The sequence below is a fragment of the Mobula birostris genome, chromosome 14 (assembly GCF_030028105.1).
Source record: "Mobula birostris isolate sMobBir1 chromosome 14, sMobBir1.hap1, whole genome shotgun sequence".
Classification (NCBI taxonomy): domain Eukaryota; kingdom Metazoa; phylum Chordata; class Chondrichthyes; order Myliobatiformes; family Myliobatidae; genus Mobula; species Mobula birostris.
In genome coordinates, this window is record NC_092383.1 from 84,532,854 (window position 1) to 84,548,292 (window position 15,439).

Sequence of the window (15,439 nt, forward strand, 5' to 3'; positions counted from 1 at the left end):
CAGATGGAATACAGTGTCGGGAAGTGTTTGGTCATGCACTTTAGTACAAGAAATAAAAGGGTAGACTGTTTTCTAAATGGAGAGAAAATTCAAAAATCTAAGGTGTAAGGGGGCTTGGGAGTCCTTGTGCAGGATTACCTAAAGGATAATTTGCAGGTTGATCCTGTGGTGAGGAAAGCGAGAGCAATATTAGCATTCATTTCAAGAGGATTAGAATATAAAAGCAAAGATGTAATGTTCAGACTTTATAAAGTACTGGTGCAGTCTCACTTGGATCATTGTGAGCAGCTTTGGACCCTTTATCTAAGAAAGGATGTGCTGACATTGGAGAGGGTTCAAAGAAGGTTCAGGAAAACGATTCCAGGATTGAAAGGCTTGTTATATGAGGAGCATTTGATGGGTCTGAGCTTCTACTCACTGGAGTTCAGAAGAATGAGGGGTGACCTCATTGAAACCTATCGAATGTTGAAAGGCCTCAGTGGAGTGGATATGGAGAGGATGTTTCCTATGGTGGGAGAGTCTAAGACCAGAAGACACAGCCTCAGAATTGAGGGGCGTACTTTTAGAACAGAGATGAGGAGGATTTTTTTTAGTTGGAGAGTAGTGAATCTGTGGACTTCATTGCCACATGCGGCTGTGGAGGCCATTGGGTATACTTCAGGCAGAGGTTGATAGATTCTTGATCTGTCAGGGCATGAAGGGATGTGGGGAAAAGGCAGGAGACTGGAGCTGAGAGGGAAATGGATTAGCCATGATGAAATGTGGATGTGCCAAATGCCTAATTCTGCTCCTATATTTTATGGTCTTATGGTGCTATGGAGGGTTATGGTTCAGGTACAGTTCGACAGGACTAGGCAGAGTAATAGTTCAGCACAGACTAGATGGGCCGAAGGGCCTGTATCTCCGCTGTCGTATTCTATGACTTTATGACTCTGAAGCTAGACAGAGGTTAGGAATCCTACAGAGACTGACTCAGCTCCTAATTCCCCTAAAGCCTGTCCACCATCTACAAGGCCCAAATCAGGAGTGTGATGGGACCCTCTTTGCTTCCCTGGATGAGGGCAGCTTCAGCAACAATCAAGACGTTCGGCACCATACAGGATATAGCAAACTGCTTGACTGGCATCTGATCCACAATCACTTACTAACTCCACCACTGAAACGCAGTAGTACTGGCTTCTAGCATCTGTAAGATGCATTGCAGGTACTGACTCCTTAGACAAGATCTTCCAAACCCATGACCTCTACCAGATAGAAGGACAAGGGCAGCAAAAACATGGGAACACCACCTTCATCTAGAAATTGCCCTCCAAGCCACAAATCATCATGACTTGGAAATATATCACCGTTCCTTCATTATCACTGGGTCAAAATCCTGGAACTCCCTCCCTATCTGTATTATGCAGGGGCTGGAAGGGGGGAGCACCATTGTGACCATGAATTCTGGGACATTAATTTTCAGAACAACCCATGCATTTCTAATAGAGGTCGTTTACTTGAAGAGCAGGTAAAGTCCGTTGCTCTCGCAAAGCATGCCAATTTCAGGTCACCTGAGCAGTACCAGCTGGATCCCAGCCAGGAGGAAACTCAAACTTTTCAGCTTCTGGCTCTGTTAGAAGAATTGGAAGATGTTCTGCAGTTCAGTGCTGAAGGGAAGATGAGAGATGGAGAGGATCTTCACATAACCACACCTTGAAGGCTGTAGCAGTTGAAGCAGGCAGTTCACTTCACCTTTTTTAAGGGCAACTAGGGATGGACAATTTATTGCTGGGTCAGCCTGTGATGCTTACATCCCTTAAACGAATATAAGCTTTAAAAGTTTTTGAATTTGCTTTGAATTAGATGTTTCCATGCTCTTTTTTTCTATTCATTTTGGTATCTGGGTAGTGGCTGCAAGACTAACATTTATTTCCCATCCCTACTTGAAAAGATGTCAGAAAGTTCCCTTTGAACCACTGCAGTTCATCTGGAGAAGGTGCTTTCATGGAGTTGGTGGGCAGGGCATTCCTGGACATGCACCCGGTGACAATGAAGGAACAACAGTCAGGATGATGTGCGGCTCAGGGGGTGACCTGCGGAGATGTTGGACCCAGTTACTTGCTGGCTTCTTCTTTCTTGTTGGCAGAGATGCTGTCTAAAGGCTGATTTATACTTGTGCGCACAGGCTATGCTGTAAGCCTGATTTATACTTTTGTGTAGCCCTACGCCGTAGCGAGCATGCGTAGCTGTGTCTGCGTCGCTCTGCAATTCACCGCCAAAACATTAGTTGGCGGTGGGGTTTCTATGCCACTGTGTTGAATTTCTTCATGGGAGACATGGACGAGGAAATGCATTTCAAATATTTTCAGATGTCGGCAGTTAGACTTGACGATTTGGTTCATCGTCTCCAACCATTTATTTCATGTCAGTGTACAGACATGTCGGAGAAAAGCAACCAGAAATGCGTAGGAGGAAATGCGATGCTACCAGGCGGACCAATCACAGTTGTTGCAGTCTGCATCGCCACGACGCATGAGTTACTGTTTTGCGGAGGTGTACGTCACCCTACGGCATAGGGTACGCGGTACCTACGGCGTACATTTGACACAGAAGTATAAATTGGGCTTGAGGGTGTGTTAGTTTGTTTACAGGATACACTCTCACCACTGTGACTGAGTACTCAACAAACAGCGTCCAAGATGCTGATAATACATTGCAAGCTGATCCCAGATGATCCACTCAATACGTTTATTGTAATTGATCTTCTCTCTTAAATCTCACCTCTCATTCTGTCAGAATCACTAACAGTATTCTCTTAATTCCACTTATTCTCTATTCTGCATTAAAGTTCCATGTACATTTATTATCAAAGTACATATATGTCACTATATACAATCCAGAAAGTCATTTTCTTGTGGGCATACTCAATAAGTCCATAATAGTATAATAACTATAACAGAAACAATGAAAGACCACCCAACTGGGGCATTCAAACAGAATGTAGAAGACAACAAACTTCAAATACAGAAAGAAATAATAATAATAATAATAATAATTAAATAAACAATAAGTATCAAGAACATGAGATGAAGAGTCCTTGAAAGTGAGTCCATTGGTTGTAGGAATATTAGAATAATGGGGCAAGTGAAGTTGAGTGAAGTTATCCCCTTTGGTTCAAGAGCCTGATGTTTGGAGGGGTAATAACTGTTGCTGAACCTGTGGTGTGAGTCCTGAGGCTCTTGTATCCTCTTCCAGATGGCAGCAATGAGAAGAAAGCATCACCTGTGTGGTAGGGGTCCCTGATTATCGATACTGCTTTCCTGCAACAACGCTTTGTGTAGATGTTCTCAATGGTGGGGAGAGCTTTCTGTTTTCTTTTTATCACCTCAATGAACTTATTAAAGTATAATGGCATGCAAACAGCACGTTTTACACTGCATCTCAATACATGTGACAATACTAAACCGATGTTAGTAACACGTACTTTGTGTGGTTGACGAGATGCCAACCAAGATGGCTGCTTTGCCCTGGTGAGTTGATAAGGTGTTCTATACACTAACATTGAATCCCAAACTCCTCACATTTTCATCTTTATCAAGATGTTGCATGCATTGAGAGATTTTAGTTCATCACTTTAGATGGAGTGTGGTGGTATCTCGAGTTTGCAGTCTGTACTGGTGAGTGTATTTTTTCGTGAAATGCTCTCCCCAAGAATCTTGCAAACCCTGACACTTTTCCAACATCATGGGATGCCCAGAAGAGGTGATTTGATCAAGATAGCTGAGCAATCAAACACAATAAAAACAGTTCAAGGACAGTAAATTACCAGATATAATGCAATTTGTTAAAAAAACTTTTTAATCCTTATACTACACGCTAAATAAAAACAGAAATGCACCCGTGTGATTCATGAATACTTAATTTTAAAGCACAAATCGGTTATTTTTTCTCTATTTGAAAATCTCTTCTGAAATACTCATGTTAGGAACTTGCAACCCATAATAATAGGCGTTTAGGGCCAGAGGCAGTTTGCTGAAATTCAAGTCAGTTCGTTTCTCTTGATTGCTCTTTAGAGAGTTACAGATGGTGCAATCTGTGTGGGTGCATTCAGGAGCTGCCCATTAATCTAACACACTCAACCTCATTCTCTTGCCTTCTTCCTGTATCCTTTGACACCTTTACTAATCCAGAACCTATCAACCTCCACCTTAAATATACCCAATAACTAGGCCTCCAGAGCCATCCATGGCAATGAATACCACAGATTCACCACCCTCTGGCTAAGGACATTCTTCCACGTGAAGATCGTTAAGCCCACTCTAAACTACACAGAGTAATGGCCTCTGTACTTCCACTGCCATTTCTTTTGTTAATTCTGTGCCGACAGCTGCTACATGAAATATTTGCTTCCTGCCTGTAAATTCCTGTGATTAAAGCTTCCTGAGTGTCCAATTTTTAATCTGTCTCTCTCTCCGTTGAATCATTGTTATAGTAATTGATTCCCATTTGTCAAATCGTATTTGCATTGAGTAGAAGAGCTGAAAATTCAAAGCTCGTTAAGACATCAGAATCGGGTTTAATATCACTGACAAATGTCTTGAAAGTTGTTGTTTTGTAGCAGCAGTGCAGTGCAATCATAAAAATACTATAAATTACAATAAGAAATATACAATGAAAAAATAAATAAATAGTGCAGAAGAGAGAGCAGAATATGAGTATGTGTTCTTGGGTTGGTTCATTGTCCATTCAGAAATCTGACGGCAGAGGGGAAAAAACTTTTCCTGAAGCACTGAGTGTGTCTTCAGGCTTCTGCACCTTCTCTCTGATGTTAGTAATAAGAAGAGAGAATGCCTTAGGTGATGGAAGTCCTTTTTTGAGGCATCATCTTAGTTAGTCCACAGCTTGTGTACCATGTCTCCTTACAAGTGGAATGATTGGACAGCATTAGAGTGAGAGAGAGAGATTTATGAGGACACAGCCATCACTGGGGAATTTTAGTTATGAAGGGATACTGTCTAGACTAGGCATGTCATCTTTCCAACAAAGGAGACTGAGAGGAGATTTAATTGAGATGTGTAAATTTTGAGAGATGTTGACAGAGTAAGTGCCTATTTTATTTAGCTCAGTAATAAGAAGGCGTAGAGATAATTGCTGGAAGGTTTAAAGAGGAGTTGAAGAAAATAAAGTTGATTATTGGCTGTCATAGACACAATGGGCCAAGTGTCCTCCCTTGCCATAAAATTTCTACTACTCTATAGTTATTGTTAATTTAATCCAAGGATGGTCGCAGGTTCCAGTTTTACACAGAATTCACAATCAGTGTGTCAAATAATCTCTATGTTTTCTATAAAACTTAACAAAGTTCAAAGCAAATTTTTACTATCGAAGTACGTGTATGTCACCACATACAACGCTGAGATTAATTTTCCTGTGGGCATACTCAGCAAACCTATAGAATAGTAACTCTAACAGGATCAGTGAAAGATTAACCTGAGTGCAGAAAACAAACTGTGCAAATGCAAACATAAATAAATAGCAATAAATATTGAGGACACGTAATAACAAGATAACCATGCATATCTAACCATTTAATGTTATTCTTCATGACATTTTCATTAAAAGCTTTAAAATTCAGGGAACAGCTCAAAATGATGTTAAGCTAAGTAAAGATTGAACTTTTAGAGTTAAAATAGATTTGCATTAGTACTATTAAATAACAATAGCCTTTTCACTGGATAATATTCTAAAGCTTTCTCTCCAGAAATGTTAACCTTTTGTCTTACAGCACAGTACTATCAGTATTAATATTAAAATTACTCCCACACAGAAATTTCAGGATATTGAGAAAAGAGACAGGCAATAATTCTGAGGCATAGCTACATAAAATATCAGCAAATAAATCCTGATTCCTGACTTGAAAGTAGATTGCAGCAGTGCGTTGAAGTTTTGTCTCTTCACCTACAGAATCTCATACCAATTGCACAAATTGGATGAGTGCGCTCCTTTTCTCCCAATCAGATGTCCTGCTACCTCTGAACAAGCCCACCATTCCTCCCTCTCTGCCCCACCATTGTCATCACCATAACACATGGAAGTTTGTGCCACAGAGAGCATTCAGCACATTGCATCCACTGGTCAAAAGGCTTGCTCTCATTTCCTGGCCATCAAGAACACAGGAAAGCAGGACCAGGAGTTGGCCACCAGACCCCTCAAGCCTGCCCCATCATTCAAAATTATCATAGCAGATCTATGCACCACTTCCCCATTACTCTAAAATCCTGAATATTTCAAATACTTATCCATCTGCATCTTAAATATATCTATTGATATAGCCTTAACCACCTTTTGGGCCTGAGAATTCCAGAGATTACCCCCTCCCACCCCCTCTAAGTGGAGAAATTTCTAAGCATCTCAGTTTCCTATCCTCAGCCCATTATTTTGCAGTTATGTCCCTTGTTCATGACTTCCTCACTAGTAAAAAAGCCTCATTTCACCCTGTCAAGCCCCCTTATGATGTAATTTGTTTCAATAAGGTCATCCCTTATTCTTCTAAAGGCCATGCCATACAGATTCAAACTGTCTAGCCTCGCTTGGTAGGACAACCCTCACATTCCATGAAAATGGACAATTCACGGGTTCATAAACAATGAATACTGGGTGACAATAATGATACATTTAAAAAAGAGCAGAAATGGCTGGCTATATCAGAAAGACTGACGTGTTTGATTGCATAAGATCCAACTCGATTTTGTATACTGAACTAATTGGGCAGCATTTTCAAGCAAATGAAATAGCCAATGAGAAATGAGTATCAATTTTGCTGAGTGTATTGGATTTGAAGTCATACAGTTTGTTTAGATGTTTGATTGCTTCAACCAAACCAGCAGAAATGAGTTTTGCTGATATCACAAGTGTAATGCAGGAAAATTTAGAACCAAAATCATTGTTCATTGCAGAATGCTTTAGGTTTCATAAGTGGAATTTAAAAGAATGCGAGCCCATTTCTGCAGCATGTGGAAGTTGTCTAAGCATTGTCAATTCAATAATGGGTTTAATGATCTTTTAATTTGTGGTATCAAAACAGCTCCTAACTGAAGCACAACTTACATTTAAAAGAACAGTTGAAATAGCTGTATCAATGGAAATAGCAGACACAGGCACAATTGCAGTCAGAAATGAAAATGCGTGTGAGCAAAACTGCAATGTCTAGGCAGAAACCGGCCTAACTAGACAAATGTGTTACCATTGTGGCAGGGGCTCACATACACCAGACCAATGCAGATTTAAAGGTGAAACTTACAGAAAATACAACAAGGTAGGACATGAACAAACAGCATGCTGGGTAGATAACAATAAATGGACTGCTCAGGGATGAGAAAAACATAAAAAATCAAGTTGCAGTTTCAAACCGAGCACTAATCTGCATGCTATCGATGAAAATTCTGATTATGATGAGAGTGACACAAGAATGTAACCTTGAGATCTGCAGTGTAAAACTAACAATATGGTTTGTCTATTAAAGTGGAAATGGACACTGGTTCAGCTGCTTCAGTTATTTCACAAAATTAGTTTATTTTCAAGTCAAGTCAAGCTTATTGTCATTTCGGCCATAAGCTGCTGGTACAGAACACAGTAAAAACGAAACAACATTTCTCCAGGACCCTGGTGCTACATGAAACAACACAAAACTACACTAGATTATGTGAGACAGCTCAAGGCTACACTAGACTATGTAAAACAACATAAAAACTGCACTAGACTACAGACCTGCACAGGACTACACAAAGTGCACAAGATAGTGCAAGGCAGTACAATAATTAATAAACAAGACAATAGGCACAGTAGAGGGCAAATTACAATATAATAATAAATGATGTATATATCAGTCTAGACTCTGAGTATTGAGGAGTCTGATGACTTGGGGGAAGAAACTGTTGCACAGTCTGGTCATGAGAGCCTGAATGCTTCGATACCTTTTGCCAGATGGCAGGAGGGAGAAGAGTTTGTATGAGGGATGCGTGGGGTCCTTCACAATATTGTTAGCTTTGGAGCTGCAGCATGTGGTGTAAACGTCTGTAATAGCGGGAAGAGAGACCCTGATGATGACCTCAGCTGACCTCACTATCCACTGCAGGGTCTTGCTATCCGAGATGGTGCAATTCCCGAACCAGGCAGTGATGCAGCTGCTCAGGATGCTCTTGATACATCCTCTGTAGAATGTGCTGAGGATAGGGGTGGGAGATGGACTTTTCTCAGCCTTCACAGAAAGCAGAGACACTGTTGGGCTTTCTTGGCTATGAAGCTGGTGTTGAGGGACCAGGTGAGATTCTCTGCCAGGTGAACACCAAGAAATTTGGTGCTCTTAACGATCTCAATGGAGGAGCCGTCGATGTTCAGCGGAGAGTGGTCGCTCCGTGCTCTCCTGAAGTCAACAGCAATCTCTTTTGTTTTGTTCACATTCAGATACACGTTGTTGGCTCTACACCAGTCTGTTAGCCATTGCACCTCCTCTCTGTATGCTGACTCATCGTTCTTGCTGATGAGACCCACCACAGTCGTGTCACCTGTGAACTTGATGATGTGATTCGAGCTGTGTGTTGTTGCACAGTCGTGAGTCAGCAGAGTGAACAGCAGTGTACTGAGCACACAGCCCTGGGGGGCCCCCGTGCTCAGTTTGATTGGCATTTCAAAGATACTGAACTGAAGCCTGTAGATACCCAAGTAAGAACTTATACTGGAGAAAAGGTAACTCCTGTGGGAATGGCATTTGTAACAGTGAAATACAACAACCAACCAGACACATTGGGCTTGCGTTGGTAAAAACAGGAGGCTAATATTGTGGGATCATGATTTTCTGAGACAACTGTAACTTGAATATAGATCCATCCATTATTTGCATGCCACATCTTCTGTAATGGAGTCAACAGAAAGTGATTTAAGAAAGGTACTGGATCATGCCACAGCAATGTTCAAGAATGGCATTGAAACCTCAAACATATCAGAGGTAACTAGTGGTAACTTTTGGCGTAGTGTCTGCACCTGCACTCTGGCAGAAATCTATGTCCAGGCACTCAGTGTGCTGGATGACATCATTGTTACCAGTAAGGATGACAAGGAACATTTCCAAAATCTCAAGTCAGTGTTAAAAGGATTAGATGATTATGGTCTCAGAGCATGACGCAACCAGTGTGAATTGTTTCAGATAGCAACACATCCCGAAGAAAAGTGTCCAAAGCTGTTAGAACCAATTCCTACAGTCCCAGAGTCAACTCCTACAACTACCACAGAGGAGGTCCCAGAAGCTGAGATTGTCTCACAGCCTCAAGTCTCTCCTGCCAAACAGAGTGACCCCCACCACCCCTGTCAGGAAAGATGTTGTCCCACAAGAGTAAGAAATCCTCTACAGTGATTAAATCTTTATGCCTGAATTGCACAATTTAACATCTACTATTCTGTGGATGTAGTTGTACTATACACAGTAGTATACAGTATGTACACTCTATAGTATATATGACTGTAGAGCAAAACATTCCAAATTTAAGTTGAGTTGCATTCTACATCGAGTTGGAATTCATAGCCAAGCAGGGAGGAGTGTTGTGTATTTAGTATTTCAGTAATATTGTAAATATATTGTTTGATAAAGCATTTTTGTTTGCATAATTCATTACTGGTTATATGTAAAAGTACGTGAATGGCGTACGTCATTATGCCACCATGTCACATGCACATGCCTCACTTAAAGTAAAAACAAAACTAAGAAACACTCTCCTGGGTTCCTGCCTTTTCTTGCAATTAGTTTTATGTTTTGGAATTACAAAACAAAACAGGGATATCAGGAGAATAAAATGAGGCTGGTGTAAGTTGAGTACAAACAGGTCTTTGAAGATTGTTATGGGGTCAATTGACTGACAAGCCCGTTTATTTGTTGCATGCCTTTATAACTTTACGATTTTAATTTTGAGAGACGATCTTATTGAAATAGCATAATCCTGTTACAACAGATTCAATTCTACAGCCATCTATGAGGATAATGTAAGTTCACTTGGTGAGCACTTGGATTTCCTCCAGGCGGTCTGGTTTCCTCCCACATTCCAAAGACGTACGGGTTAGTAGGTTAATTTGTCACACGGGTATAATTGGGAAGCGCAGGTTTATTGGGACAGAGGGGCCAGTTACTCTAAAGTATCCCTAGATAAAATAAAGTAAACCAAAAATATAAAATTTTATGTAACTTGACAGGATAGATGTGGTGCCAACATTTCCTTCAGGTGGTGTTGAGACTTGGGGTCACAGTAGAAAACATAAGGTCTCATCTCTGTAGAAATGAGATGAGAAGAAATTACTTCACAGAGCAGACTGTGAGTCTAGAATTTTCTATGCATAGGGGCTCTGGAGACTCAGACATTGGGTATATTCTAGAGAGGGATCATTAGGGTTTCAGATATGAAGCAAATGAAGGGATGGAGCTTTTTGAGGAATGTGGGCCTGAGGTAAAGGAATAGCTACTGTAATCTGTTGAAAGAAAAACATCAATCACTCCTCCCCCTACGTGCAAAGAGAAACAAATTGTGCAAATGGCACCAGAAAAGAATGAACAGAGCAGGCATGAAAAATTGAATGGCCTTACCCTGCTTCTATTACACAAAAAATGATTCAGGAGCTCGGCAAGTCAGGCAGCAACTGTGGAGGAGAAACAGTCGATGTTTCGGCCTGCAACCTTTCATCAGGGCTGGAAAGGAAGGGGGGTAGAATCCCAAATGAGAGGTGGGGGAAGAGGAAGGAGTGCATGCTGGAAAGTGATAGGTAAAGCCAGTTGAGGGGCAAGGTAGCTGGGTGGGGGAAGGGGAATGAGGTGAGAAATATGGAGGTGGTAGGTGGAAAAAAGAAGGAATCTGATAGGAGAGTGGACCATGGGAGCCATGGGAGAAAGGGGGAGAGGAGAGGCATTGGGCGGAGGGGGCGGTGGTGTGATAGGCAGGTGAGGAGCCTAACTCTGGCCCCTCCCACTCCTCTTTCCCTTTCTCCCGTGCTCCACTTTCCTATCAGATTCCTTCTTCTCCAGCCCTTCACCTGTTCCACCTACCGTAGATTTGTTCTTGTAGCAAATTTCTTGGCCACAAAATGACTCTAAACACCCTCCTATCAAGAGAAGTACAGTGTATATTCAAACACGTTCATTGCTGTCCTTAAGGAAGCGGGCTATCAATGTATGCACAGCAAGATCCCACTGGCACTAGTGAGGTAAATGACTGAATAACTGATTTGAGTGACTGATTGTGAGAAGGTTGGAAAGTACCAGACAAGCATACTTCCTTCACCTTCTTTTCTGAATTACTGGTCTTTTATGGCCACCTTGAACAAGACGTCACTGCCCATTTGCGAACATGTGTTCTGAACCGAAGCAACGTGAAAGTGGGTGTGCTGTTATGGTTGCCATCGTTTGAGTGAGCTGAGGCTGGGGTTGTGTTTTAACAGAAGGAATTCCCGCTGAATCTTCCAGTCCCTTTTGACTTCCTCAGTAACAGAGAGTCCAAGTAACTCTGTGTTTGATTCAACAAGTTTTCTCTATAAAACGGTTTATAATATTCTTTCAGTTATAAAATCATACAAGCCTTTTGGCCCATTGTGTCCACACCAATCATCAAACACATTCGCACTATCCTACAATAATCCCATTTATTACTTCCTACAGTCCCAGATTCTACTACTAACCACATATGGGGGAAATTACAGTGGGCAATTAACCTATAAACATTTGTCACGTTTGGAGGAAATCAGAACATCTAGAAGAAACCCACAGGGTCACAAGGAAAGCCAGTAAATTCCACATAGATAGCACCTGCAACCAGGATTGAACTGGGTGACTGGCACTATGAGGCAACAGCTCTACTAATTACACACACTAAGTGGTGGAGGGGGGCTTTATTGTTCCTATAATGCCACACCTCTTTTGTTGGTGTGGTCAACTATTCGAGGCTTGCAATCCACAAGCCATTTAATAGTTATCAAAAAGTTTGAAAAGGATGCTTATTTTTAAAAGTTTTAAAATGGTACATTGGCCTTTATCAATCATGGGATTGAGTTTCGGGGCCAAAAGATAATGTTGCAGCTATCTAGGACCCTGGTCAGACCCCACTTGGAGTATTGTGCTCAGTTCTGGTCACCTCACTATAGGAAGGATCTGAAAACCATAGAAAGGGTGCAGAGGAGATTTACAGGGATGTTGCCTGGACTGGGGAGCATGACTTATGAAAATAGGTTGAGTAAACTCAGCCTTTTTTCCTTAGAGTGACGGAGGATGAGAGGTGACCTGATAGAAGTGTGTAAGATGATGAGAGGTATTGATCATGTGGATAGTCAGAAGCTTTTTCCCAGAGCTGAAATGGCTAGCACGAGAGGACACAGTATTAAGGTGCTTGGAAGTAGGTACAGAGGAGATGTCAGGGGTAAGTTTTTTACGCAGAGAGTGGTGAGTGCGTGGAATGGGCTGCCAGCAACGGTGGTGGAGGTGGATACAATAGGGTCTTTTAAGAGACTCCTGGACAGGTACATGGAACTCAGAAAAATAGAGGGCTATGGGTAACCCTAGGTAATTTCTAAGGTAAGGACATGTTCAGCACAGCATTGTGGGCTGAAGGGCCTGTCTGGTGCTTCAGGTTTTCTATGTTTCTAAAACAATATCAGTAACTCCTTTACGCATACACTTACATCTATGACGTGATTTGTACACATAGCGTGCGTTAGATAAATATGGGAACCTATGCCTGACTGACATTACTATAGATTATAACACTGCATAGAGAGGAAAAAAGAATGAATAATAATATAGTACATTTCACTGCCATTCTACTAACCATAGTGCTTTATATCCACCGAAGTTTGTTCTGATGGAGTCACTCTAGAGAGAAATGCAACAGCTTCTGCCATGGTCCCACTAACAGCAAGATAATCAATGATAGAAGGACAAGTTTGGTTAATGGGTAGCTATTGATTAGAAATCCATGCCCCTTTTTTAAAGGATTAATGGTATCATTAGCATGCAGGAGTAAACAGGGTCTTGGCCGAACATTTTACTGAAAGAGTGGACAATCTTCAGCATCCCAATCTCTTGTATTTAACAGAAGCATCACTTGTGGGTCTAGAACATTGAACATAGAAGACCTACAGCACAATACAGGCCCTTTGACCCAAAAAGCTGTGCCGAATATGTCCTTACCTTAGAACTACCTAGGCTTACCCATAGCCCTCTATTTTTCTAAGCTCCATGTACTTATCCAGAAGCCTCTTGAAAGACCCTATCGTTTCCGCCTCCACTACCGCCGCCGGCAGCCCATTCCACGCACTCATCACTCTCTGCATAAAAGAACTTACCCCTAACATCTCCTCTGTATCGACTTCCAAGCACCTTAAAACTATGCCCTCTCGTGCTAGCCATTTCAACCCTGGGAAAAAGCCTCTGACTATCCACACGATCAGTGCCTCTCATTATCTTGTATACCTGTTTGAGAGTCTGTTTGATTATAAGACAGCATTTTGAGAAAAGGTTGTTATTTTATTTTTTCACCTTTACAACCTGGGTTTTGAATCAAACCTTTTCTTCTTCTGATCACAGAATCTACACTCAAGTACAGGATTGTACTCAATTCACTAGGAGACCCATAACAGAATAATTTTAACTGGGCAGTGAACTTAATTGATGCTTTTCACTATAGGTTTTGATGTTGTTGAGTTAAGTTCCTCGTCGTCCCTTGTGGCGCATCGGGCAGCAACTTTGCCGCCTCTTTTGTATTTATCTGTTTTTTATGAGGCCAAGTGGCTAGCTCGACGCTCAACCCCAGCACGGATGGAAAGTGTGTAAGGAACTGGCTGGATTCGAACCCAGGATCACTCGCCTTGAAGTCTGGTGTGGATGCCACTACATCACCAGCTGCGTATGTTTTGATGTACTGTACATGTGATAAATAAATCTGATTGTGAAATGTGAATGAATCCAATAGTGCCGAATGGACACACACGTCTTTCTCCTTTATATATTTGAATACAGGAGGGAAAAGTAAGCTTTCTCCAAGCTGGGACTCAGGGAAAGAGGAGAGTGTGGAAGGAGGAGAAGCTTATCAATGTTGTTTTCACATTTTTGTTTCCTTTTTCTAGATATTGAAGAGATTTAGTGAGAGAGGCTCTGAAGTATGAAGACAACACAAGGAAACATTCCCAAATAAGGAGTTAAAGAGAACTTTACCTGGTTATAAAAACAGCTTCACTTCACAGTGTCTGGACCTGGACTGCCATTATCTATAAAATGAACTTTGGTTCCATACAAGTTTCAGGAAAAGCTGCGAATTTCAATATGGTTTCACTCTCATTTCCATTTGTGCAAATCGCCTCGCTCACTAAACTTTCTCAGTTTCTCGTTTAGCAACCAGAATTTTAAAATTGCCATCCTTGTGTTCAATCTTGCCCTGGCCTACAACTCTTCCAATCAGCAATCTCTTCCTGCTTTGGAAACCTCTGAGATTCCTGAGTGCCTCCAGTTTTGGCACAACCTCAGATTAGAAGGAATTCCCTTTAGAACAGAGAGAAGGAAGGATTTCTTTAGCCAGAGGGTGGGGTATGTGTAGAATATAATGCCACATACAGGTGTGGAGGCCAAGTCATTAAGTATGGAGATTGATAGGTTCTTGATTAGTAAGGGTGTCAGAGGTTATAGGGAGAATGGGGGTTGAGAGGGAAAATAAAATAGCCACAATCAAATAGCAGAACAGACTCAATAAACTGAATGGCCTAACTCTGCTCCGTGTCTCATGATCTCATCACTCCACCTATTGAGTCTTTAGTATTGGGTCCTAACCTCCGAAATTCCGTCCGTAAATCACTCCACCTGTTTGTCTTTTCCACTGCAGTAAAATAGTCCTTAAAATCAACCTTTATTACTCACCATTTGCTTACCTCTCCAGATACTGCTTAATATTCATTGTCTTCTTTCATAATCCCTAAATGACGCGGCTCATTCTTTTTACAATGTTGACAAAGTAATGTCAAAGCAAGTTGCCGTCATTGTTGCTGAATAAGTCACCGTAGGTCAGCGGACAAGGTGGGACTGTGGGGAAAAAGAAGTATTGCTTTTAGATGTTGAGTCCACAGGGAATATAACTGGAATTGAATACAATGGATGATGAAATCAAAAACAATGGGAAGCACAAAATGCCATAAATAAGAATGCAGGTTTACACAGCAGCTCCTATTTGAAGTGTCATTGGGGAATGCAATGGGTTTTGTAGGCATACAATAGATAATGAATCAGAATTGTTCTGTTGCTTGTTGTGCTGTGTGTTGTTCTGCCGGGAACTGCAGGCATGCTGTGTTGGAGCCGGAATATGTGGCGACACTTGTAGGCTATACCCAGTATACCCTTGGGTTGGTTGAAAGCACAAGCGACACATTTTGCCCTATGTTTAACGCT

The 15,439-nt window shown here is 41.5% G+C and overlaps 1 protein-coding gene across 1 annotated transcript in view; it reads left to right on the forward strand.

Moving 5' to 3' along the window:
• Positions 1 to 14,200, forward strand: part of golt1a (golgi transport 1A) — a 32,827-nt gene extending 18,627 nt beyond the window's left edge. Inside the window, exon 5 of the mRNA XM_072278789.1 lies at positions 14,131 to 14,200. Within this exon, the coding sequence (XP_072134890.1) occupies positions 14,131 to 14,169 (39 nt within the window). The 3' untranslated portion in view covers positions 14,170 to 14,200. The remainder of the gene's footprint in view (positions 1 to 14,130) is intronic.
• Positions 14,201 to 15,439: the final 1,239 nt, after the last annotated feature.